The 24,362-nt window shown below is 62.8% G+C and overlaps 1 protein-coding gene across 1 annotated transcript in view; it reads right to left on the bottom strand.

The window, feature by feature from the left end:
• The window catches only part of IGFN1 (immunoglobulin-like and fibronectin type III domain containing 1), a 30,199-nt gene extending 6,899 nt beyond the window's left edge, over positions 1 to 23,300 (bottom strand). Inside the window, exons 1-18 of the mRNA XM_018060841.1 lie at positions 23,228 to 23,300; positions 21,135 to 21,171; positions 20,616 to 20,738; positions 19,458 to 19,597; positions 18,438 to 18,537; positions 16,842 to 16,886; positions 16,087 to 16,132; positions 15,482 to 15,659; positions 14,684 to 14,797; positions 12,768 to 12,936; positions 11,525 to 11,797; positions 4,369 to 10,821; positions 3,794 to 3,918; positions 3,080 to 3,221; positions 2,491 to 2,790; positions 1,693 to 1,992; positions 1,118 to 1,291; positions 322 to 450 (exon numbers count right to left, since the gene is read on the bottom strand). Of these exons, the coding sequence (XP_017916330.1) occupies positions 322 to 450; positions 1,118 to 1,291; positions 1,693 to 1,992; positions 2,491 to 2,790; positions 3,080 to 3,221; positions 3,794 to 3,918; positions 4,369 to 10,821; positions 11,525 to 11,797; positions 12,768 to 12,936; positions 14,684 to 14,797; positions 15,482 to 15,659; positions 16,087 to 16,132; positions 16,842 to 16,886; positions 18,438 to 18,537; positions 19,458 to 19,597; positions 20,616 to 20,738; positions 21,135 to 21,141 (8,818 nt within the window). The 5' untranslated portion in view covers positions 21,142 to 21,171; positions 23,228 to 23,300. The remainder of the gene's footprint in view (positions 1 to 321; positions 451 to 1,117; positions 1,292 to 1,692; positions 1,993 to 2,490; positions 2,791 to 3,079; positions 3,222 to 3,793; positions 3,919 to 4,368; positions 10,822 to 11,524; positions 11,798 to 12,767; positions 12,937 to 14,683; positions 14,798 to 15,481; positions 15,660 to 16,086; positions 16,133 to 16,841; positions 16,887 to 18,437; positions 18,538 to 19,457; positions 19,598 to 20,615; positions 20,739 to 21,134; positions 21,172 to 23,227) is intronic.

Genomic DNA, 24,362 nt, shown 5'->3' with positions numbered 1-24,362 from the left:
TTTCCCAAGCCCGCACGTGCTTCCTGGGACCATGCCAGCGCCCGGTAGGTGATGAGCGAGTGGAAAATAGGTGGTGAGCCTCCTCTGAGACCCCCCACCCCCCAGGGATGACGCCTCCTCATGGCAGAGAGTGGGAGCTTGCAGGAATTGAGCCAGGGAGAGGCTGACCCGGGGACGTTCCGGGTGGGACTCTGCCAACCCCCACCTCTGGCCTGGGTCTGTCTTCAGTGACGGCTCCCTAAATCATTCCTCACCCTCAAGGCCTTTCCACCTTCATTCCGCCCCTGACCCCGGCCCCCCGGGGGTCGGTACCCCACTTACTCATGGGGTCGCGGGCGAAGACGGCCTCCGACGGGGGTCCAGGCTCTCCCCGGCCGGAGGGGGCCACGGCCGTGACCCGGAACTCGTACTGCCAGCCTTGCCGCAGGTCCCCCACCGTCCACTTCTTCTCTGTGGGAGGCCCCTGCACATCAGTTCTGCCCAACGGGGCCAGCCTGGCCCTACATCTCCACGCGTCCTGCTGCCCCGCCGGGAGGCCCAGTCCCCTCAAGGCAGAGGGCGCTGTGCAGGGTCTCTGGGTCCCTGTGCGGTTCTGCCCCTGCCTTGCAGGGCAGCCTGGGGCAGGCGCCCCCAGCGCTCGGTGCCCCCGCGCCTTAGACCTGCTGTCCCACCTCGATTAAAGGGAGCCTGTCAGTGGAGGAGCCCAAGGTTCCCTCTTTTCAGAGACATGGAGGCTGAGCCCCAAGGAGCACGGCCTGCTGGGCATTCTGAGCCCCTGTATCCTTGGGCCTGGGCATGGGCTTTTCTAAGTTCATCTGGGCCCAGAAAGCAGTTTCTCAGAATCGACTCCGTAGGGCAGGCGTGCTGAACTGCTGCAGCCCGAAGGCCCAGGGCCCCTCCTCCGCAAGGGAAGCTCACAGTGTGATGCGCGTGCACCCGGCCTAGAGAGGGTCCCCTGCTCTCCCGAGCGAGCGAAGCCCAGCCCAGCACGGCCAGGCGAAAGGAGAAGAAGCAGTTAAGTCATCCGGCTTGATGCTGCCCCAACAAAAGACCCGGGCCGGGGGTCCAGCGAGGCTCTGGAGGCCAGGACGGTGCCCACCACCCCCAGGCCGCTCACCGGGCACTGGATCCTGGTTCACAGCCACCCAGGTGTTGCTTCCCTTTTTGCGCTTCTCAATCAGGTAGCCGAGGATGTGGGCGCTGCCGGGACCCCGGGGCGCCGTCCAGGACAGAGTGATGCCCTGGCTGGAGGCCGATAGGATGGACGGCGGGGGTGGGGGCCCAGGCCGAGCTGCGGGGGGAGGAGGTGCTGGTTGGCCGGGGCCGGGAGAGGCCCCAGCTCCTGGGGGGCGCCTGGAGGAGGAGCGGCCCCTTCTGGGGGCGGCCAGGGTGGGAGCCAGCCCACAGTGGAGGCAGGAGTGACGGAAATAGGGAGGCACCGTGCCCTGGGGGAAAAGAGCCAGCCCTGAGACCCTCCACCCCGAGCCCCTGGGAGGTGCCCCAGAAGGAGGATGAGCCTTGGAGAGCGGCTTTGCCGTCCACCCCACCCCACAGAGCCACAGCTGGACAAGACCCCTGCGTCCTGCCCACTGATCCAGCCTCCAGGTCCCAGAGAAGCCTGGAGACCTCCCAGCCTCTGGGCACAGTGTGGAGCCCAGCAGTATCCCCGCCCTGGTCCTCCCGTCCACTCACCCTCAGGTGCCACCAGCACCTCCTCGGACTCCAGGGCCTCCCCGGGCCCCTCCGCAGTCACGGCCCGCACGCGGTAGGCATACTTCTTGCCCTGTTCCGTGTGGGCGTCCGTGAAGGTGGTGCTGTCTGAGCGGGGCTCGCCCACCTTCAGCCACGAGCTCCGGCCGGCCTGCCGCCGCTCCACCTCGTAGCGCTGCAGGGCCCGGCCGCCGTCGTCCTTCGGGGGCCGCCAGCACAGGTGGACTCCAGCCCCATGGCTGTCCTGCACCTCCAGGGGGCCCTGCGGCGGCTGGGGCTTGTCTGGGGACCCCCAAGAGGAGCGGGAAGAGAGGTGGGGTCAGGAGGGCCGCACTCCCCCCTCAGTGGACACGCTTGCCTGCAGTGGAAGGCCTAGGCGGGCTTCACCTCGAGGGGCCCTGCTCTCCACCCCTGACACGCACAGCCCTCAGGAACGACACGGAAGGCGCCCGCCTGCAGGGGCTCTGGCCACAGGAGTACCCCCGGTAGCTGTGGGCTACAGAGTGGAGCCTCCCTGCCTGGGCTCTCCACATGGACCACGAGGAGCCCAACTGACGTGACTCCAGGCAGGGGCCACCACCCACCCCATGACACCCCCAGGAGATACTTGGCCAGTCTCCCCCGAGGAGCCCCCCTGGTTTGTCTAAGCGGCACCTTCCAATCAGCGTGAGGAAGGCACGTCCGACTCGGGCAGGTTTGGTCATGGGCAGCGCACACACGGGGGTCAGTGTTGCGGGGGGCTAGGCGGGGCCCAGGATGGGGTGAGGGCCAGGCTGGCACCTAGGACTTGCAGGGTGAGCTCGGCCTGCGTGGAGCCGCCCTTGCTCCTCAGGGTGACGCCGTACTGGCCGCAGTCCTGCCTGCTGGCGCTGGGGAGGCACAGCCGTGTGAAGCCGTCCCCCACGGCCACCTGGGCGCCACGGCCACTGCTGCTGGCCACCTCCTCCCCATCCTTCCTCCAGGTGGCCTGGACCGGGAGGCAGCTTTGGAAGGGGACCTTCATGGTCACTGGCTTCCCAGCCTTGACCACCAATGGCTCCCTCAGCTGCGCGGTGACGTCCGGAGTGATGACTGGGGGGTCTGAGGGGCACAGGGCACGAGAGTCAGAGCTGCAGGAGGAGGGGCCCCGGGGGTCTGGATAGCACAGGGCCCGGGAGTCAGGGGTGGGGGTCCCCAGGGGCCAGACCTCCCCGAGGACACGCTGATGAGGAGGGGGAGTGTTCGAGCTGTTCATTACAACAGCATCAACCTCTCGATGGAGAGCGAGACAGGACATGGGCCACAGGCCAGGGACACATCCAGACTCGCAGCCCTGGCGTGCATCACTGGCTGAGAGCTGGCTGGCTGGGAGGGCGGGGCCAGGCCTCACCGTGGACGGTCAGCGTGGCCTCGCTCTGCTGGCCGCCGGCTGCAAAGCTGTACCTCCCAGCCCGCGTCCCGTCCGCCTGGGTGATGACTAGCCTGTGCGCCAGCCCGTCCTGCTTGAAAGCGACTCCGTCCTGGGCGCTGAGCTGAGAACGGGGCCACAGAAGGCGGGTCACCCACCCCGTGCAGCCCCTCCCGAAGCTGGCCAGGGCCTGTTACTGCAGCTGCGAGAGGGAACGCCCGTTCGTGCTCGGCAGGAGCCAGGCCCCCCGTTTAGCGTCTCAGCTGTCCAACGGCCCATGAAGTGGGCAGCGCTACTGGGCCAGAAATCAGCTGAGGACAAAGCTGAGCTCCAGAGTCCTGGGTCTACCCCCACTGAGGTGTTAGTAGAGGGGTGGGGGCTGCTCAGGGAGTCCAGAGCCCCAAGTACAGACTTCACCAGGTGCTGGGACAAGAAGGCAGGTTGGATGGTAGCAGGAGGGGCAGGGGCCTGTCCAGGGGGCACTGGGTGGAGTACACGTCCACTCAAAGAGTCAGCCCTTTCCAAACACACCAAGTTATTGGCCATGTAAACTTCTCCCAGAGTTGGCACTGTTACAGCAAAGAGTGAAATCTCCTTCTTGCAAAGCCGCTGCTGTCTGCGCCCCTCTGCTTCGCTCAGCCCTCCCCTGCAGGCTGGTTGGCAAAGCGGGGGTCAGCAGGGCTGGGGGGGCAGTACCTTGACTCCGTCCTTAAACCAGGCTCCGGGGCCCAGGTTGCGTGTGAGGGTGCAGGAGAGCACGGCGGCCTCCCCACGCTCCACCTCTGTGTCAGCCAGGCCCTGGGAGAAGTGGCTGGCGGGGCCTGGAGGGACACACCGGGGAGGGGGGCTGGGTGCCCAGGGATCGCCTCGCCCAGCTTCCCGCTGCACCCTGGGGACCACACGTCCTGCCAGCAAGGCCAGACCACCCCGTTTTCTCCGCAGGGCTCAGGCTGATACAGGGGGTCTGGGGGCCCAGGGAGATAAAGGGCCCAAGGTCACCCAAGGGGACATCTGGGTGACCCACCAAGTCCAGTGCCTTGGACACAGGGGTCAAGACAGACACCAGGAGGGCTCTCAGCCCCGAGAAGCCTGCGCCCCACCCGCTCAGGGAGGAAGAGTATCTTCCTGATTGGAGAAAATGTCCCTGGAAGCGGGGCTCAGGGATGGCAGCAAAGTCCTGGGCCCAGAGGCGGCCTGGGGGCAGTCCCGCCCCAGTGTCCAGGGAGACCCCTGCCCCACCCCCAGGGCCAAGACAACGGAGAGGCACCTACCTCGGGTGTCCTCAGAGAAGCCGCCAGTGCCAGGCTTGCGTCTGGATCTGGGGCTCAGGGTGGCGTCCCTCTTCCGGCCGTAGGCGTCTGACCCGCCGTCTCTGCCAGCTCTGCCGCTGCCCAGGCGGCCGAGGGGCTCCCCAGGGTACCCCGTGTCCTCTCCGCCAGGCGGCTGCCCCAGGTCTCTGGCCTCGTCCGCCCCCCCTCGCTTTGCTGCTCCAGGATCGACCCTGGACCAGGTCTGAGTCCTGCTCCTGTACGGGCCCAGCCTCCTCTCTGCCACGCCGGCCTCATCCACCGCCTCGTACTCTGCCAGGGCCTCTGGGCCGTGGGCCCTGTCATCCTCAGCGTCCAGGGAGCCCCTTCCTCTCCTGTGTTCTGCGCCCGGCGAAGCACCAGGCCCCTGACCCCACGACTCATCGCCAGGCTCTTTTCTGCCATAGCGACCATCCAAGCCATCCCGGGCTCCCTGTCGTCCCGAACCCCCGGGCTTTCGGGAGGAGCTGTCCTCCCCACCAGCAGAAGTCCCCTTTCTGGGGACACTTGAGTCCCCTGGGCCGCTAGCCCTGCTCCTTCCCAGACCCGAAGCTTTGCTATCCCAGAAGCCTGGGCTTTGCCCCCCACCAGCCTCCTCTCCATCTGGAGCCCCCTCCCAGCCCCAGGAGCCTTCTGGCCTTTCTTGGGTCCCCCTGCGAATGACATCTTCCCCCTGGAGGGAGCTCGAAGCCCAGGGGCCTCCAGAGCTGTCCTGGCCAGACCCCCAGTCTTCCCCGCCTGGGCCCCACACGTGTCTTTCCCCACGCCCACCGGCAGGCCCCGATGTGGATCTGCCCCTTTCTGCGGGCAACTGGCTGCCGTCCAGACCCTGGCCTGTGCCCACAGGGGCCCCTCGTCCGGCCACTGCCCTCTTGCCACCCAGCTGTGCAGCCCCGGCACCCTGAGGGGCCAGTGCTCCCGGGGCAGATGCCAGACCCCTGCCTGCTGCCCCTGGACCTGATTTCCAGGAGTCCTGGTCACGAGTGGATTCCTGAGCAGCTGACTCTGCCCAGGTCTCGCCCTGCAATGCCCCCCAACCATCAGGGACCCCGGAAGCCCCGCCCTCCCCACTGGGAGCCCCTCTATGCCCGGGGTACCCTGGGAACCCAGAGCCGTCTTGCTGCCCTGTAATACCTGACTTCCCTTCAGAACTCACAGCCCCCCACGCCTCAGGGGTGCCTGCGTGTCCAGAGCCCCTCAAACCACTCTCGGGACCCCACCCATCTGAAAGCATCGACGGGCCTCCCGGAACCCCCAGCGTCCCTGGGCCCCTGGGGCCGTCCTCATGAGCTACACCATCCACGGTACCTGGACGTCCGGCTATGCCAGAGCCCAGCCCCGCACCTGTGCCTCCCACCAGCCCCGTCCCTCTGCCCGCCTCTGGACCATCCTTGGGGCTCGTGCCACTGTAAGGCCCCTCTGAGGCCGCCCAGTATCCCGAGCCATGCCCCATGATCTCCTGGCCTCTGAGTCCACCGTCCTCTCCCACCCCAGCCGGTGAGCCTACTCCTCGAAATCCCCCTGAACCATCCCTGAAGCCCACCTCATCCTCTGGCCCCATTGCCACAGGTCCTTTTGAGTCTCCCCTGTAACCTCCCTTACTCCCTGACGCCATTCCCCTAGCCCCTGCCCCCATTCCTCCAGAACCCCCTAAACCATCCCTATAACCAGCCTTAGCCTCTGACCCCATTCCTCCAGAACCCCCTAAACCATCCCGATAACCAGCCTTAGCCCCTGAATCAACTCCCCCAGAACCCCCCAAACCATCCTCTGCCCCCATTCCTCTAGAACCCCCTAAACCATCCCCATAACCAGCCTTAGCCCCTGAATCAACTCCCCCAGAACCCCCTAAGCCATCCTGATAACCAGCCTTAGCCCCTGAATCAACTCCCCGAGAACGCCCTAAACCATCCCGATAACTAGCCTTAGTGCCTGAATCAACAGCCCCAGAACCCCCTAAACCATCCCTATAACCAGCCTTAGCTCCTGAATCAACACCCCTGGAACCCCCTAAACCATCCCCATAACCAGCCTTAGCGCCTGCCCCCATTCCTCCAGAACCCCCTAAACCATCCCCATAACCAGCCTTAGCCCCTGAATTAACTCTCCCAGAACCCCCTAAACCATCCTGATAACCAGCCTTAGCGCCTGCCCCCATTCCTCCAGAACCCCCTAAACCATCTCCATAACCAGCCTTAGCCCCTGAGTCAACTCCCCAAGAACCCCCTAAACCATCCCCATAACCAGCCTTAGCCCCTGCCCCCATTCCTCCAGAACCCCCTAAACCACCCCTATAACCAGCCTTAGCTCCTGAATCTACTCCCCCAGAACCCCCTAAACCATCCCCATAACCAGCCTTAGCCTCTGAGTCAACACCCCTGGAACCCCCTAAACCATCCTTATAACCAGCTTTAGCACCTGCCCCCATTCCTCCAGAACCCCCTAAACCACCCCTATAACCAGCCTTAGCTTCTGAATCTACTCCCCCAGAACCCCCTAAACCATCCTCATAACCAGCCTTAGCGCCTGCCCCCATTCCTCCAGAACCCCCTAAACCATCTCCATAACCAGCCTTAGCCCCTGAGTCAACTCCCCAAGAACCCCCTAAACCATCCCCATAACCAGCCTTAGCCTCTGAGTCAACTCCCCCAGAACCCCCTAAACCATCCCTATAACCAGCTTTAGCGCCTGCCCCCATTCCTCCAGAACCCCCTAAACCACCCCTATAACCAGCCTTAGCTTCTGAATCTACTCCCCCAGAGCCCCCTAAACCATCCTCATAACCAGCCTTAGCGCCTGCCCCCATTCCTCCAGAACCCCCTAAACCATCCCCATAACCAGCCTTAGCCTCTGAGTCAACTCCCCCAGAACCCCCTAAACCATCCCCATAACCAGCTTTAGCGCCTGCCCCCATTCCTCCAGAACCCCCTAAACCACCCCTATAACCAGCCTTAGCTCCTGAATCTACTCCCCCAGAACCCCCTAAACCATCCCCATAACCAGCCTTAGCCTCTGAGTCAACACCCCTGGAACCCCCTAAACCATCCCTATAACCAGCTTTAGCGCCTGCCCCCATTCCTCCAGAACCCCCTAAACCACCCCTATAACCAGCCTTAGCTTCTGAATCTACTCCCCCAGAACCCCCTAAACCATCCTCATAACCAGCCTTAGCGCCTGCCCCCATTCCTCCAGAACCCCCTAAACCATCTCCATAACCAGCCTTAGCCCCTGAGTCAACTCCCCAAGAACCCCCTAAACCATCCCCATAACCAGCCTTAGCCTCTGAGTCAACTCCCCCAGAACCCCCTAAACCATCCCCATAACCAGCTTTAGCGCCTGCCCCCATTCCTCCAGAACCCCCTAAACCACCCCTATAACCAGCCTTAGCACCTGCCCCCATTCCTCCAGAACCCCCTAAACCACCCCTATAACCAGCCTTAGCTCCTGAATCTACTCCCCCAGAACCCCCTAAACCATCCCCATAACCAGCCTTAGCCTCTGAGTCAACACCCCTGGAACCCCCTAAACCATCCCCATAACCAGCTTTAGCGCCTGCCCCCATTCCTCCAGAACCCCCTAAACCACCTCTATAACCAGCCTTAGCTCCTGAATCTACTCCCCCAGAACCCCCTAAACCATCCCCATAACCAGCCTTAGCCTCTGAGTCAACTCCCCCAGAACCCCCTAAACCATCCCCATAACCAGCCTTAGTCCCTGAGTCAACTCCCCCAGAACCCCCTAAACCATCCCTATAACCAGCCTTAGCCCCTGAATCAAAACCCCCAGAACCTCCAAAACCATCCCTATAACCAGCCTTAGCGCCTGCCCCCATTCCTTCAGAACCCCCTAAACCATCTCCATAACCAGCCTTAGGCCCTGAATCAACTCCCCTAGAGCCCCCTAAACCATCCCGATAACCAGCCTCAGCCCCTGAATCAAAACCCCCAGGACCCCCTAAACCATCTCCATAACCAGCCTTAGCCCCTGCCCCCATTCCTCCAGAACCCCCTAAACCTTCTCTATAGCCTGCCTCACCCCATGACCCTGACTCCCCAGAACCCCTCAAACCACCCGTGTGACCCGCCTTAGCCCCTGCCCCTATTCCTCCAGGGCCCCCCACACCATCTCTAAAGGCCGCCTCCCCGACTAGCTCTACCCGACCAGGCCCAAGACCCCTGGACCCTCCTCCATAAGCTGACCTGCCTCCTATTGACTGAGGCCCTAGAGCGCCTGACCCATCCCCACAGCCCAGCGGTTCACCGGACACATCAGCCCACCGGCCCTCAACGGCCACCCCAGCGTGAGACGCTAACACCTGGGGGCCCCCGTGAGTGCCCCCGGGACCAGCCCCAGCTCCAGAGACCCCCACACCGAGGCCTCTGGCTCCACCCCTGTCATGCACTTGGCCTGCCCCTCGCAGAGACCCGGACACCCCAGAGCCGTCTTCACCCGCTCCTTCTCCAGAAGCCCCCAGACCCCCCAGGGCTCTGCAGCTTCCATCATCTCCAGTCTGACCCCAAGGCCCCACTCCCCGCCGGCCCCCCGGCTCTGCCCCTGCGCGTCCCTCCCCAACAGTCTCTGCTGCAGCTGAGGCCCCCAGGCCACCTCTCCCCACTGACCCCGCTGTCCCAGGCTGGCCCAGGCCTCCAGGAAGATGCTTGCCCCCAGGGCCGCTGTCTCCCCAGCCTCTGGAGGTGCCCCCAGCCTCTGCACACACCCCGCTCCTGCCCATGGGGCCCCTGTCTGGGCCGCCCGAGCCATCCTTGAGGCTTGCAGGTCCCTCAGACGCCCTTCCTGCAGGACCATGACCATCTCTGCCTCCAGACCACATGCCCCCGGGCACCTCGGAGCCCCAGCTGCCAGCAGCCCTGTCCCAAGACTCTGCTCCTCCCGGGCCCCTAGCACGGCTGAAACCTGCGGCTCCTGGCCCACCTAAGCCATCACTGAAACCAGCTCTATAGGCCGGGCCTGCTCCCCCGGGGTACCCGGAGCTCTCACCCAGCCCAGACTCCATCCCCTCTGGGCCTCCGAGGCCACCCACGTGGCCCACCCCACCTCTGGGTGCTTTCTCTCTGGAGCTCTGGGACCCATCCCAGAGACCTGGCTCAGACCCCACGGCCCCTGAGCCTCTCAACCCGTCTGTGTCTTCCTGGGTCCCACCAGGGCCTGAAGACTCACTGAGCCTGTGGCTTCTGGCATCAGACCCGGTCAGCCCCGCCGCCTGGGGGCCACCCTCACCCCCTTGCTCCCCACCGGACACTAGCACTCCAGGCCTGCCGTGGGCCCCGGTTTTGCTGGGATCAGACCCAGTCACATCCCAAGGGCCTGGGCCCACAGCCTTGCCTGGAGCCCTCCGACCGGCGGCCCGATCCCGGGCCCCGCTGGAGCTTCGGCCCACCTCACCCAAGGCCCCCACTGACTCTGGGCCCTCCCCTGCCCTGAGCCCCCGTGGGCCACCTCCCCAGCCCCTGGGACCCCCTGGGCCTCCATCATCTGCCTCTGTCCCTGTTTTGGCCTGAGGAGCCCCGCGCCCCTGGAGGAAGCTTTCACCCCCAGATACAGGTGGCTCCTGGAGGTGCCGGCCTGCAGATGCCCCTGAGCCCCAGGAGCCCCTTGCATCCCCGTGGTCAGCAGCACTCCCTTTCTCAGAGCCCCGGGACTCAGGGCCCCCGCCTGCCATGGAGCCGGAGCCCCATCCTCCTATAGGCTCCAGCGCTCCGGGATCCCCTGCCCCACGGCTGCCTCCAGCGCCCCCCGGGCCAGCCCTGTGGCCCCACCCTGGGCCTGCCATGCCTCTCCCCACCCCACCACTCAGGCTGTGCCCTCCCCTCAGCTCACCCAGGCTCTCCCCCTGCAGAATCTCTGACCCTTGCCCTTCTAAGCCAGCCCCTGCAGGACCAGCCTGGGCTCCCCACGGGGCCTGCTCCCCCAGCCCTCCAGCCTTAGGCTGCCAGGACCCCGCCTCCCATGCTCCCGTTGGCTCTGCACCGTCTCTGTGGCGACCTCGCTGTTGGCCTCCCGTGAGTCCCAGCCCAGATTCCAAGCCCCCTCCTAAGCCCCCCGGAAGGCTCCAGTCCCCTTCTCTCCCTCCGTGGAGCTGGTCGACCCCAAGAACCGGGACTCTGCCTCCCTCCTCTTCCAGAAAGCCCTCTCTGGCCTGTCCAGGGCCCCAGGCTGCATGAGTTGCCTCCTCGTCCCCCATTGAGGAGTGACCAGGCCCTCCCAGGCTGCCCCTGTCTGGGCTGGCTGTAGCCCCAGAGGCCAGCCCAGCTCTCTGGAGGAAGCTCCCCGTGGGGACCCCCTCTCTGGATCTGTCCCCCTCCCCATGGGCGCTCCTGAAATCTTCTGGGCTCTGGCCTTCTTGTGCCTGCCTCTGGTGGTCAGCGTCTGCGGTCAGAAGGCTCTTATCCTTCCCAGCTTTGGTAAGAGGTCACGCCCCCGGAGAGAGAGAAGAGAAAAGCCCTGTTAAATCAGGCCGAGGTGCCTCTCAGACCCCAGCGGTTTCCCCAGTTGCCTGACCCTCAGTTTCCCCAACAGAGAAGCAAGCCAGCCATCTCCGGAGGAAGCCAGGCAGGCCAGCTCACTGGTGGCTCACCCCATCACCGCCTCCCCGGTCCTGTACCCGAGGCCCCAGCCCACCCTTCTTGGTGGTTCAGGAGGACTTTGGGAGAAAATACAAAAGCCAAAAGCCATTTGCCACCGGCAGCTGCCTCGCTGTTTTTTCTTCCCCTTTGAATCAACTTGTTCTATTGCCTGTCTTATGAATGTCAACTTTAGTTTCCTGGGGTCACCTTGAATCCAGAACCCTAAGGGGGTTTAAGGATGTTCTCTGGCCTGACCCAGGGGTTCCTCACCTGTAGTGGACCCAGCCCACTATCCTCAGCCCTGGCCAGGACCCCAGGGCCACCGTGGATCTGTGCCCAGTGGAGCAGACGCCACTAGGGAGGGTGGGCTCGCCGTGGAGGGCCCGCACTGCAGGCGTGGAGAATGGCTCTCGGGGGCCTTCCCGTCCTCTGGGGACGAGGGGTCCCCAGTGCAGAGCGCTGAGAGGGGAGCCCTGGCCCCTGAGCCTCGGGGCCTGCCTTGGCCGAGGCGGGGAGAGCCCGGGGTCCCTGCTCACCTCCCACCACCAGCCAGGCACTGGAGGCGTGGAGCTTGGTGCCCAGAGAGTAGAGGCCCATGTCGGAGAAGCGGACCCCTCGCACCAGCAGCCGGTGGGTCCGCCCGTCCGGGGACACGAACACCTCGTACTTGTCACTGAGGTGGAGAGGCTGGTGCTGGAACCTCCAGGCAGCGCTGGGGCAGGGGTTGGACAGGGTGCACTCGAAGACAGCGTCCCCCTGCTCCTCGCAGCGGACGTCGGCCAGTGGGACCACCACGCGGGGCGGGATGGCTGCGGGCAGACGCGGGGCGTGAGCCGACGCGGGGCACCGGGAGCCCGGGGCGCCCGGGGCAGGCTGGCTGGGCCACAGCTGCCTGCCTCACCTCGGACAGGTCACCCCTCACCCCAGGTGTCAGATTCTCCACATAAAGTGAGGAGTTATAATTAGGCTGTGAACAGTGAGACGCGGCTGTGAGATTCTGGAATTCTAAATCTGAGCCTTCTCTCCGGGGGCAGGTAGGTTCAGGAAGGAGACGGACAGGCTGAGTACGGAGCCTTATACCTGTCGTCCGACGGATCCTCACGACCACCTCCAAGGCAGGTGTTGCCATTACCCTCTATGACGTCTGAAAATTGAGGCTTTACAAGCTAAATGGCTCCTGCAGCTAAGAGGTGGTCCAGCCAGAATTCACAGGCAGGCCTGGCTGAGCCCAGGGTCCCTGCCCCCTTCCCTGTCCACTGCGCCGGGCCAGCTGGAGGTCTCATCCTGTTAGCCTGACTCAGCCTCATCCTCCATGGTTTATCTGCAGAAAGCTTCCCCCACCCTAAGGGTCAGCCCCCTCCAATGCCCCTGAGCTGCCAGGTGCTGGGAGGGGGGTGGTGTGGTGGAAAGGGACAGAGTTTGATGATGGAGAGAAGTACCATTCCTGGGGGGGATGGGGGAGGCAGGGAGGGGAGGGGAGAGGCAGTGGGGCTTCTTGCCGGGGGTCATGGGGGGCCATGCCTCAGAAGGGAGGCTGTGGAACTGGGCAGCTCTGGCCTGAGAGGGAGTGGATGCTGAGGACGGACCGTGAGCGAGGGCGAGAGCCCGCGTCCGAAACCCTCAGCACCCAGCCCAGCACCAAGAGAACACGGACCGCAGCTTTTGAAAAGGGATCGCCAACACTTAACCGTCGGGCATGGGCTCCTCTCCTGGACCATCCAGCAGCCCCGCTGGGAGGAGTGCGTGTGCCCACCCAGACGCTCAGGGCAGACCACTCACCGCTGGCCTCCAGCTCCGTGGAAAAGACGTGGGCATCCTCCACCCGGACCTGGTAAATGCCGGCGTCCTCTGGCTGCAGGTCCTGAATTTGGAACTGGTAGTGCTTCCCCAGACGCCGCAGACAGTGCTTGGTTTGGTTGTCGAAGCCACAGGGGACCATCTTGCCATCCTGGGGCCAGGGGAGGAAAAGGGGGGCGCAAGGCCTCCGTGGGTCCACAGCTCCTCCTGCCCCCATCCTGCTTGCCGACGACCAGCCGTGCTCCCCACTGGCCTCGGCACCAAACGACGTGGGACCACAAGGGGTGGGGCAGAGAGGGTGGGGAGGAGGCCCGGAGCGTGTGGCAGAGGGAAATACATGCTCTAGGAATATCCATGGCTCTGAGTAAACGATCTGCTGGCATTATGCAAGAGACACCCGAGAGAGTGCTGAGTCGGCAGGTGGGCTGGTGGAGCGGACCTCCTTCCCGAGCAGGGCAGGGAGGCAGCACGGTGGCTGGTCCCCCGCGCTCTCATTCATGAGGAACCAGAGTACTACCGGCGGCCCGTGCACACGCCCACTTCAGCCAAGCCCTGGACAGACTGGCTCCTTGCTGGTCATCCCTGACCCACCACAGAGCGCCTGGTGATTTTCTGACTTTGGTGCGAAAACGATGCACGTTCAGTAGAAATGCTGCTTGGAATTCTGATCTTTCCCAGGCTAGCGACGGGCAGTGCAGCCCCAGGGCCGGGTCACAAAGGTGACCCACCCAGACACTTAGAACGGCTCTGTACTAGGCCATTGTCTGTTTTTCACTTTGGGTACAGGCACGCCTGCTCAGTCGTTCAGGCGTGTTCGACTCTTTGCGACCCCACGGACTGTAGCCCACCAGGCTCCTCTCTCCGTGGGATTCTCTAGGCAAGAATACCGGAGTGGGTTGTCATTTCCTTCTCCAGGGGATCTTCCTGACCCAGGGATCGAATCCAGGTCTCCCACATTGCAGGCAGACGCTTTACCATCTAAGCCACCAGGGAAGACCATTATCAGCTATGCTGCTGCTGCTAAGTCGCTTCGGTCGTGTCCGACTCTGTGCGACCCCGTAGATGGCAGCCCACCAGGCTCCCCCATCCCTGGGATTCTCCAGGCAAGAACACTGGAGTGGGGTGCCATTTCCTTCTCCAATGCATGAAGGTGAAAAGTGAAAGTGAAGTCACTCAGTTGTGTCTGACTCTTAGCGACCCCATGGACTGCAGCCCACCAGGCTCCTCCATCCATGGGATTTTCCAGGCAAGAGTACTGGAGTGGGGTGCCATTGCCTTCTCCGATTATCAGCTTTACTCCAACATAAAATAATTTTTTTTAAAGCACTACATGGGGGACCAGGGAGTCTCTGTAGGGCGGAGTTAGCCATGTGGATGGCGGGGAAGGCCATGGTGGACAGAGGGACAGAGGAAGGAGGTGAGGCTGGTGAGAGGTGGGGAAGGGTGCACAGGAGGAGGGAGCTGGGGGGAGGGCGCACACAAGCTCATTTGTCAGCAAGACGCCCCGAGAGACTGGCCGGTCCTGCATTATGCTGGTGCCACAAATGAGGCAGCCAGCACAGAGAGGCAAGCGTCCTGCCTGAGGTCACACAGCCGGCAAGTCTGACCCCCCCAGCCCACCCCCTCTAGATCCCTGCCCCACCCCAACCTGGGTCACTCCTCGTGGGGCCCATGCAGAAGTGTGTCTGGAAGAGAGCTCAGAGGCGAGGGGTGTACTTCTAAGAAGCCTCTTCTGAACCAGTGCCCTGGCTGGACACCCTGGACCTGACCGCAGCAAAGCCGGAAGGGGCTCCACGCGGCGCAGGACCCACCGCCCGTGTCCTCACCATCCCTCGCACGGATCCTCCCCGGGCCAGCAGCAGCCCTGCCAGGCCCCCTCCGCGATGCCCCAGGCTCACCTTGTACAGGTAAATCTTGCTCTCAGGACTCTTGAGGTCCAGCTCCAGGCCAAAGGTTGCGATCCCCTCCTTGTTGACTCGGACATGTCTCAGGTTGGCAATGGTGTTGAGGTACTAGGGGAGATGAACCCATCGGGGGCCCTCTGAGTGCGTTCCTCGGGGCTCCGGGTCCCCAGGCCCCAGGCCCCAGGCCCCCGCAGCCCCTGAGCCCGCGTGTGCTGGGTTACAAGGGGGAGGCGGGGTCCTGCATCAAGGCTGTCTGCTCAGCAGGAAAGCTGGGCCCCTGGATGGAAGGTTGGATGAATCGCCTTCAAGCTGAAAACACTGTTCTCAAGGTGATGCAAGCAAGGGGCTTTGTGTTTCCAGAAGAGAGAGCAGACTTCTACTAGGGCTATATTAGACCCAGGGAAAACTTCCCGGCTCTCTTTCAGTTTGTAAGCGGCCGAAGCCGTTTTAGAGATAAGACAGACCCCTAGCGTGACGGCAGTGGGCGGACCTCAAGCCTTTGCGGAGTTCAGTGCTTTAAGCAAATCCTCTGACCACCGCTCAGTAAGGGATGCCTGTAACACCCACTTTACAAGGAAGGGAACCAAGACCCAGAAGCCCTAACTTTTCCAAGGCCCCAGATTTCAGCGAGTGTCCGAGCCAGGCTTCAAAGCCAGGACGCAGGTCCTTAAGCTGACGCCGCACGGGGACGGGTCGGGGGCCGCCCCTCCGCGGCTGGCGCTCCAGACGTGAGCTCCCCCGACCCCACCCCCCGGGCGCCCCGAGCGGCAGGGGCCGCGGGGCGGGCGGTACCGGCGCCAGCTTCTCCTCGCGCTCCTTGCTCATCCGCTGCAGCCGCCGCAGCATCCCGCGGAAGTCCACGATGCCGTACTTGAGGCAGATCTGCTCGTAGTCCTTCCGGTCCGCCGTCATCAGCAGCTGCCACACCTGTTCCATGTCCACCTTCTTCTTGGGGGCGGGAGGCGGGTCCCTGGGGAGCGGGGTGGGCAGGTCAGAGGCCGCGGGGCCCCCAGGGGCTCGCTGGCCTCCTGGAGGAAGAGGCCGCGGAGACTGCCCGCCGGCGGCACCGGAGGGGCCCCGAGGCGGCCGCTCCAGCTCCCAGGAGAAGCTCTCTCCTAACGACTGTCTTGCGGTTTTCAGACCAGGGTGTCTGAGGGGACATTATTCTGTGGCTCGAGTGGAGCGCACTTTACAAACAGCCCAGAGAGCGGAGATGATTTACTCCAGGACACAGAGCTTAGCGCTGGCGCCTAAGGGCAGCGCTCCCAGCAAGCCCACGGCCAGCAGAAGCCCCACTCCCCTGCCGGCGCTGGGGGCAGCGGCCAGCGCTCCCGGCTGGCAGCAGTGGCGGGGCCTCCAGACCGCCCCCCTCCGCCCCAGGACAGGCCCAGGCCCACCTCTTTTTCAACATCTTGCGGAAGTCCACCAGCTCCTTCCTGAAGTCTAGAAAAGGAAGAGGAATGAGCCCCAGCCTCAGGTGGGGCTCCGCGGGGCTCACACAGGCTTCTCCGTAGGAACCCCGCGGGGCGGGGGGAAGGGGGCTGGAAAGGGTTCGGGGTTCGTGACAGACCACCGGGCTTTGGAAAGGAGCCCCTGCGGGGGACTGCCCGTGAAGGGTTAAGTCTTGGGAGCTGCTCGGCATTATGCAGAGCCTTAGGCACGTCCCTAAGCTCCCTGTCCCGCCCCCCTGAAGAATTTACTACCCTTAAGGCTCCGGGACGTCTCGGTCTTGCAACATTTCATAGAAGATAGATTAGCTTATTGATAGAAGATAGATTATCTATTTGTGATCTGCACACAATGGTAAGGGTCTTGTGATTGTATCTGGAGATTAATATACAATCTTGTGAATGTCAGAAGTCACGTACTTTATCCTATATATACTGCAGCACAATAAAGGAAGGCATCAGCCATTTTGGTCTGATCCTCTCAACCCCATCTTTTGTCTCTCTCTTATTTTTCTTAGCGGGGACGCTCCGTTCTCTCCCTGTGCAGGTGCGACTCTTGCTTGTGCTGGCCGTGGCAAGCCCCCTCCTGTGGGCTGGTGATATCCTATGAAGCACCCCGAGGGCTTGACCAGGTGCAGGGAGCTGGCAGGGAGTAGCCCCTCCCCAAAAAACCCTAAGGAGGTTTGGGACAACTTTCCACCTACCCTCCTGGGGCTCCTTGGGCCTCTTCCGATTCTTCCGAAAGCCAACTAGACCATCAGGAAGAGAGGAGGCGGTTAATGTGGCCAGGCGGGGAGAGAAAGGAGAAACCCTGGTGGGCTTCGAGAACCAGCAGAGCCCACCCCCAGTCCTCTCTAAGGTTGGTGGCCACCCAGGAAGAAGAACATGGCCGAGGGTCCGGCTATCTCCCGCTCAGAGCGTGACCAAGGGAAGCAGCCTGTTCCCTATATCCTTCAGGGCGGCCCACTCACATGTCGACAGGGCTGGGGGTGGCGTGAATGTGGGGGGGAGCCGCTGGTGACTGCACACTGAAGGGCATCTAAGGGGCAGCTGTCCTCCCCCTCCACCTGAGAGCTGCCATTTCAGGGTCCCGGCCTGGGGGCATCAAATACGCCCCCCGGGGAGGCCGGAGGGCAGGCCTCTTGCCTTCCCGGCTGCCCTCGAAACCAGGGATGGCCAGGAGGCATGACCTGGGCAGTGGGCGTTGAGAGCAGGAACACACGAAATAAACAAGTGTTTAAATAATAATCTCTCTTCAAAATCCTAGCTTGCCACAGGTTTCCCATCTGATTTTTGCACTGGTTACCTTAACAAGACAAGTTACCTATGCCTCTGTCTCCAGGGGAGAAGTTCTCTAACTCAGTATTCCTAAAACCTTAAAACTTTTACTGAAGAACAAAGAATTTACACTGTACAGGACAATATGAATTTCATGCTTCTTTCCTTGGAAGTACTATTTTCACAGTTGTAAGATTCTTCTTTATTGAAGTATAGTTGATCTACAATAATATATTAGCTTTTGTTTCTTGATAAAAGGACCAGATGTCCCAGGGCCACTCCTTCCCGGCTTCCTGCCTGCACGTGGGTTAGCTGGGTCTGTAGCAGCCAGCCCACGAGGTCGGGGTGGCACACCGCGGGAAGCGTCTGGCTCCCTCCAGCAGCCCCGAGCTCTGCCGGAGCCTGGATGCCACCCTGGGACTTGTCATTGTGGGCCTAGGAAAGTGGCTTTGCCTCTTGAGCCACACCGAGGAGGGCTTTCTGTTACTCATGCACAAAAGCATAACCAACTGAGAGATGAGATCCACTTTCCAAGACACGTTTACTTTCAATTCCTTGCTGACAATTAATTTGAAATTTCGGAAACGAGCAAACCAAAGCAAAGCATGTCTGAGGCAGGATCTGGCCTTTGTGTTACCTGTCCCCCCATCTCACCCCACTCCACGCAGACTTGTGCAAAGCAGCAGAGGCCAGGAGAGGAAACCGAAGCCCCCTGAGCAAGTTAGCAGAAGACTAGACTGGACTAGAAACCAACTTTCAGACCCCGACCTCACGCCTCAGGGCCGAGAGGACGTCACCCAGAACAGCTGCAGGGCCGCCTGCGGGCGTGAGCCTCCCCAACCAGGGGCAGAGGCTGCGGGCAGCGGATGAAGCCTGGGGCCCCGCACCTGACGGGGCTGCGGCCTCCATGGCCCCCCACATCCCCCCAGCCTTGAGGCCTGACCCCCTTAGGACTCTCCCACACCCTGAGCTCCAGTGGGGCAGGAGGGAGGGGGGCAGAGGCGGGGGGCGGGCAGGCCCACCTTCGATGACCGTGAGCCTGGCTGAGCACGTGGCCTCTCCATAGGCATTCACGGCGGTGCAGCGGTACACGTCCGTGTCCTCGCCGGTCAGCTTACTGATCTGCAGAGAGGCCGAGGGCAGGGGAACAGGGCTAGCCCCCCTTCCTCCAGTCACTGGACATAACTACGTCATAAAGATGAACAAGGCAAGCTCTTGTCTTCAGGGACCTCACCGTGTTCATCAGGAAAGCAGACCCCGAGACCAAACCTAGGTCAGGGCTGCGGTGGGCAGAGGGTGGCTTCCCGGAGTCCAGCGGATCCGGGACTAACTACCGTCTCTGGTGTGTGCTGCAGGCCCCTTACCTAGCCTTCCTGGACCTTAGCTTATTTACTTATAAAATGAGGATAATAATAGAACATATAGAACCCTGGTCAGTGAGCTAGGATCTTGCAAGCTGTGCAGTGTGGCAAATAATATTAATAAAATAAATAAATAAACAAAAAAATTTGGCAGTTTCCTGGGAGTCCAGTGGTTAAAACGCCAAGCTCCCAATGCAGGGCTCGTGGGTTTGAACCCTGGTCAGGGAATTAAGATACTGCGTGCTGCGCAGCGTGGCCGAAATAATAATAATACCCCAAAGCGGCAAGTGGTCAGGATTAAAATATACAGTCTAGGTCAGACGATTAGCCCGGGAGCAGCTCGTAGTAGCTGTTCTGTGATGGGTAACTGTAAATATTACTGATACTGACCTATATCGACTGAGTGCTCACTGCAGGTCGGGCCTGGAGGAGGTTTATTAGCTAAACCTTCAATGTTCATAAAAGCCCCATGAAGGAGGCGCTATCATCACCCCAATTCACAGAGGAAGAGAGAGAGAATAAGGTGACTTTTCAAGGCTGGGGTGGTAACCCAGGCAGCTTGCTTCCAGGGCTTGAAGGAAGCTCCAGCTCTCTGTCAGCAGAGGTTGGCCGGCCTGCTGGTCTATCTTGGCTCTGGGAGGAGAAGCGAGGACCCCCGCCCGGGAGGACCGTAGTCCCTACCTGCAGCACGTGCTCCCTGCTGCCCGTGCTGGACGAGACCTGGTACTTGCTGGAGCTGCTGAGGTCCCCTTTGGAGCAGTGCCAGCGCACCCTGGGCCTGGGCTCCCCGCAGACCACAGCCCGGAAGGTGGCGGTCTTCCCTGCAACCGGAAGAGGCGGGGGGGCAGTTTGACAGGTTGGGGGAGGACAGACGGGGATTTTAATGCATGCTCTCTGTGTTGCTCTGGGTACTTCAGCCGCTCATTCCAAGAGGGGTGCCTGCCCTGGGTCCTGGGGACCCGAGGTCCCCAGGCAGGAGTGCAGTTTCAGGCACCCCAAGGACGCCCTCCCCCCGTCTGTGTGTGCCCCTGAGGGCCAGGGCGGGGCAGGGGCCTGAAGGACTCTCCAGGGACTGGGAAGGGGGAGTCCTGTGTGGGTCCTGTGTCCACTCTCTGGGGGGAGGACTGTGACCTTGGAAAAGCCTGGTGGTGGTGCTCAAAGGGTCCGGTCCTGAGACCCGAGGTTCCAGCCTCGGGAAAGAGCCCAGCTGGAAGCCGGTGGGGCGGGGGTGTGGGGGGTGCTTCCCGCCCTCAGGCCCCCAGCGCCGGGAGTGTCTCAGCAGAGAACAGTTTGGAGCAAAGATGCAAGTCCCCCACCCCTGATGAGAGACGCAGTTTCTCGTGACAGTGTTGTTGGAGACAGAGTCAGATCTAGTCGGGGAGGGGGCGTTATTTTCCTTAGGCGAGAACGAGGGGCTCTGAACCTCGCTGGGGGCCCGTGCTGGGGAAAGGGTGCCCGCTCACCCCTCCCCACGGCCCATTCCCTCTGCTTCCCAGGCTCCATTCACTGCGGGCTGTGGGCCCTGGGGCTGCTGTGGGGCGGCCCCATTTCACTCCGTTTCAAGGGTGCCTCTGCAGAGCTGCTTGTGGGCCGGGAGAAGGAGGGTCCCAGGGCCGCCTCATGAGCCCCTGCTCCCCGGCTCACCACACCCCCACTCTCCTTCCCAGATGCCTGTCCCGGGGCAGGCCTGCACCCCTTTACCTCCCTTCTCCTCAGGCCCCGTGCCCTGCGGGGACCCGGCACCCCCAGGTGTAGGGTGAAGTGGCGGACATGGGTTGGGGGCTGGGCTGGAGCAGGCCCGGGGTCCCCCGTCCCCTCCAGTCCCCTCCCGGGCCTCACCCTCCTGCAGCGCCAAGGCGATGGGCCTCTGCACGAAGTCGGGTGTGCTGCAGCCTTTGGGCACCTCCTCCACCAGCTGCCAGATGTTCACGCCCGGCGTGGAGGACTTCTTGAGGGACCTCCCTGGATGAGGTGACGGGAAGGGAGGCGGGCCTCAGCTTAGACCTGTCACTGGAGGGGCAGCTGGCTTCTCAGCTCCTCTGGGGAGAAGGGCTTCGGGGTTTTCTAGCGGGTGTGGCGGTGGTCTTCCCACGTGTGAGTGCCGCCCCAGGAGAGTGGCCATGGGTGCCCTGGGGAGACCCCAGGAGGGTCCCAGGAGATGGGGGTGGGGAAGGGAGAGTGGAAAAGGGCTCCTGGTGGGAATCGGGGCCCATGGCTGGGCTCTGCACCCCGGATTCAGGAAAACAAGTTCAAACCGAAATCCGGAACTAACAAGGCACATGCTCTTTGCCCTGCCCCCCACCCTCTCCTGGTGGGCGCCATGTGGGGTGAGTGCAGTGGAGGGCGCGCTTCTCCCACCTGCCATGGTTCCGGCTCCTCTTCAGCGCTGACTGATCTGAGAAAAGAAGGGGGGTTGCTGAGAAAGGTCCAGGCTGGTCACCCCGTCCTTCCCATACTTCGGCACCCCGGCCGGCTGGGAGCTCCTCTCCCCCACTTGCTGGCCCAGCATTGCCCACCTCCTGGAGACCAGGGAGGGTAGGGCACTGCCCGCTTGGAATCTCATCCAGGGAAAGGAAACCGTGGGTGAGCTACAAGCTGTGCAGGAGATCTGGCCTGCTGGTGGGGCCCCAGGCCCAGAGGACGCTCAGAGGGCAGCTCACAGCCATCCCCAAGTCAGGAAGGCTAACTCCAGACCTCAGGGTCTCCCAGCTGTTTCCTGCCTGGCCCCTTGACTGGGGATGAGAACTCTCCAGCGGCATCCCCTGGGACTGTGGGCCCCTCCACCAGCCCAGAGAGTTTCGAGCAGGGCCCGCAGCCCTCCAGCTCCCACCCCACCCAATCTGGAATCCAGATCACCAGGCCTGTGGGCAAGGATCCCTAGGCTGCCCGTAAGGTCTTCTAGCCCAGGATGTCCAGATCTCCATAAATCCATCCACCCCCTCCAAAGTCAGTGAGTTATAATGTCAGGTGGGCAAGAGTGCCTCCCAGACCCCCTCCACCACCAGCAGCACCCCTCTGACTCCCGCTCAACGGCATCCAACCGCCATCCATTGAGGCTGACGGGGCGGGCCGCCAGGAGAGGGCAGGGGGCCTGGGGCTGGGCTGGGCTGAGAGCAGTAAGGAGAGCCGTGAGTCGAGCAGGAAAGGGGTGTCTTGAAAGAACTTCCCAGCAGTCCCACCCCTGGTGCGGTTGGCCCGTGGCCAAGGGTTCCATTTTGGAGATTCCATTTCCTGCCCAAAGAGCCCTCAGTATAGAATCACATGACAGGGCACATTCCGTCCTCCAAGCAAGGAGCCTCCGTTTCACAACTGCCCACCCGCTGGCACCCTGGCCCCGGGGCGTCCCCCCCAGCCCAGCCACTGCCCCAGCGCGCTGGAATGCCGCAGTGCGCCAGCCGCGTTCTGGGGCGGTCACGGGCCACAGCCGCCGTTCCGCGGGGAGTCGCCGGGCAGGGCGAGGGGGACGGCGGGGAACCCAGCTGGCCGTGGCGGGGGTGAGGGTGGGGGGCTCTGTCCCACCCACGCCCAGGACCACCACCCCCAGCCTGCCCAGCCCTCCACGCTGGCGCAGCGAGCGCGGACCTCTTAGTCAGCATCTTCACCCTGTGTCTCCATCACCCTCGAGCGGCTCTCGGTTACTTACTCAGCGGTTCGTCACATGCCAAGAAGCATAATCCTCCCGCGTCTGTCCCTCCAGCCTCCCGCCTCCAGACCCCAGCTGAGACGGGAGAGCGACTGAGCCCCCACGGGCACCCTGGGGCCCACTTTGACCAGCTCGCCTTCCCGACCTCTGCCTCTTCAGGAGTAAGCCAGATCCGGGACAAGGTCAAAGGCGAAGGGCGAGAGATCCGTTTGGTGGGAGACCAGAGGGTCGTGGTCCTCATGGAGGGGAGGAGGCATTGGGGAGGAGACGCTCTGCTCCAAGCTTTCTCCCACTTTGGAGAAGAATTTTAACTCTCTGCACCAAACGGCAGCTTGAGTCCCTGCAAATGTCTTCCGGTCTCCCCCAGGCCCTCAGCCCTCCGCCCCCACCCCAGCTTCATCCAGCCCTCCCGCTTCCTGCTGCCTCCAGCTTCTCAACGCGTAGGAGTCAGGGCAGGGAGAGACACCCGGGGCTCTTCTCCCTGTTTGACTGTGTTATTAATCAAGATGTGCCGAGTTCCAGACCGGAGGTCCTTATTCTGGACAGCTGCTCAGAGTATTTAAGCTGGTCGGCGTTGCCAGCTGAGCAGCGCCGGGAGAGTCTGAGCCTGGAGCAGAACTGCCCCGACAGACTCGCCGCAGCTCCGTCCTCCAAGTGTCCCCAGCCATCAGAGGGATGCACCGCCCAGGGGGCTCCTGGGTTCCTGCCCCCTGCCTGCCCTTCCTGAGCAGAGAAGGGCAACGGGATCCCAGCCTCGCCCTCTCTGCCCCCGCCCCGGTGGGCAGCCAGGTGTGCAGGGCCCACTGACCTGGGTGCACAGCCGGCCTCCGGCCTCCCGGCCGCTCCCGCCTCCCCGCGGCCAGCTGCTGCCGGAGGCTCTGAATGGACTGCCGGTGGCCCGGTGGCGCCGGGACAGATGTAGGTCACGGCAGACTCCCGCTGCCCCTGCCCCTCCCACTCAGCCCGCCTCCCTCCTCCTCCTCCTCCAGCCTGGGCTTGGCAGGGCAGGGCCCCCCGGGGTTCCCGCCCTCGCCTCCCGGCAGGTCAGAGATGGAAGGGTCCTGTGACATGGACTCATCCAACTCCTCGCGGAGCATTAAGCTCTCAGATTGGCTTGGTCAAGTCCGCCCCGCGTGGCCTCGCTTACATGATCCTCTTAGCGGGCGCCTTCTCATCATCCAGGGCCTTAATTTTTCCACTAAGCTGACCCCTGGGGACCCTTGACACTGTAAGGCACGCAGACACCCAAAGCCACTGCCCTCGGGAATCTGCATCTGAAGTGGCACCAAACAAGCCCAGCCTTGGGGAGCGAGTCTTAGCCCCCGACAGATCGGAGGGTGTAACCCCTGAGGGGGGCAGGGGCAGGGTGAGACCCCGGGAGCCTACAGCCAGGAGGCCTCCCAGGAGGCAGTGCGCTTCCTGAGGTGGGAGAGCTGGCCCTGCCAGCCGGGCTGGGGGCTGAGGCCCGCAGGGCAGACGCCTGGGTGTTAGGACATGCAGATGGAAGGCGGGCATCGGGGTGGGGGGCTGATAATAGGTTTCCTTTAGGATGGGGGGGCAGGCGGGCCCAGAAGGAGCCGGGGCACAGGGCCGCCCCGTCTGCTTGGGGACAACACCCATTTGCTCCTTCAGGACAGGGAACCGGTTTGTCTCCTCCAGTAAACAAGGCTTGATTGCAGATCCAGACACAGTGGAAGGCAGAGGGGCCAAGGTTCCTCTCAGGGGAGGGCATGGCGGTCACACACACCCCAGCACACTGCGGACCAGGGGCTCACTCGTGTGTGTACTCGGGGGCAGGTGTCTGATCTCTCACACTCAGGGTGTGTGTGTATGTGTGCATGGGTACATACACACGGGTTGTGTGTTTCCTGCCTGTTTCTAACTCTGGGTATCAGAAGTTGGTGCTTTATTTATTCAACAAATAGGTGTTGAATGCCCCACCC

This window comes from Capra hircus, chromosome 16 (genome assembly GCF_001704415.2).
Source record: "Capra hircus breed San Clemente chromosome 16, ASM170441v1, whole genome shotgun sequence".
NCBI lineage: Eukaryota > Metazoa > Chordata > Mammalia > Artiodactyla > Bovidae > Capra > Capra hircus.
The sequence above is the reverse complement of the archived record's forward strand: the minus strand, read 5'-3'. Positions and strand labels throughout refer to the sequence as shown.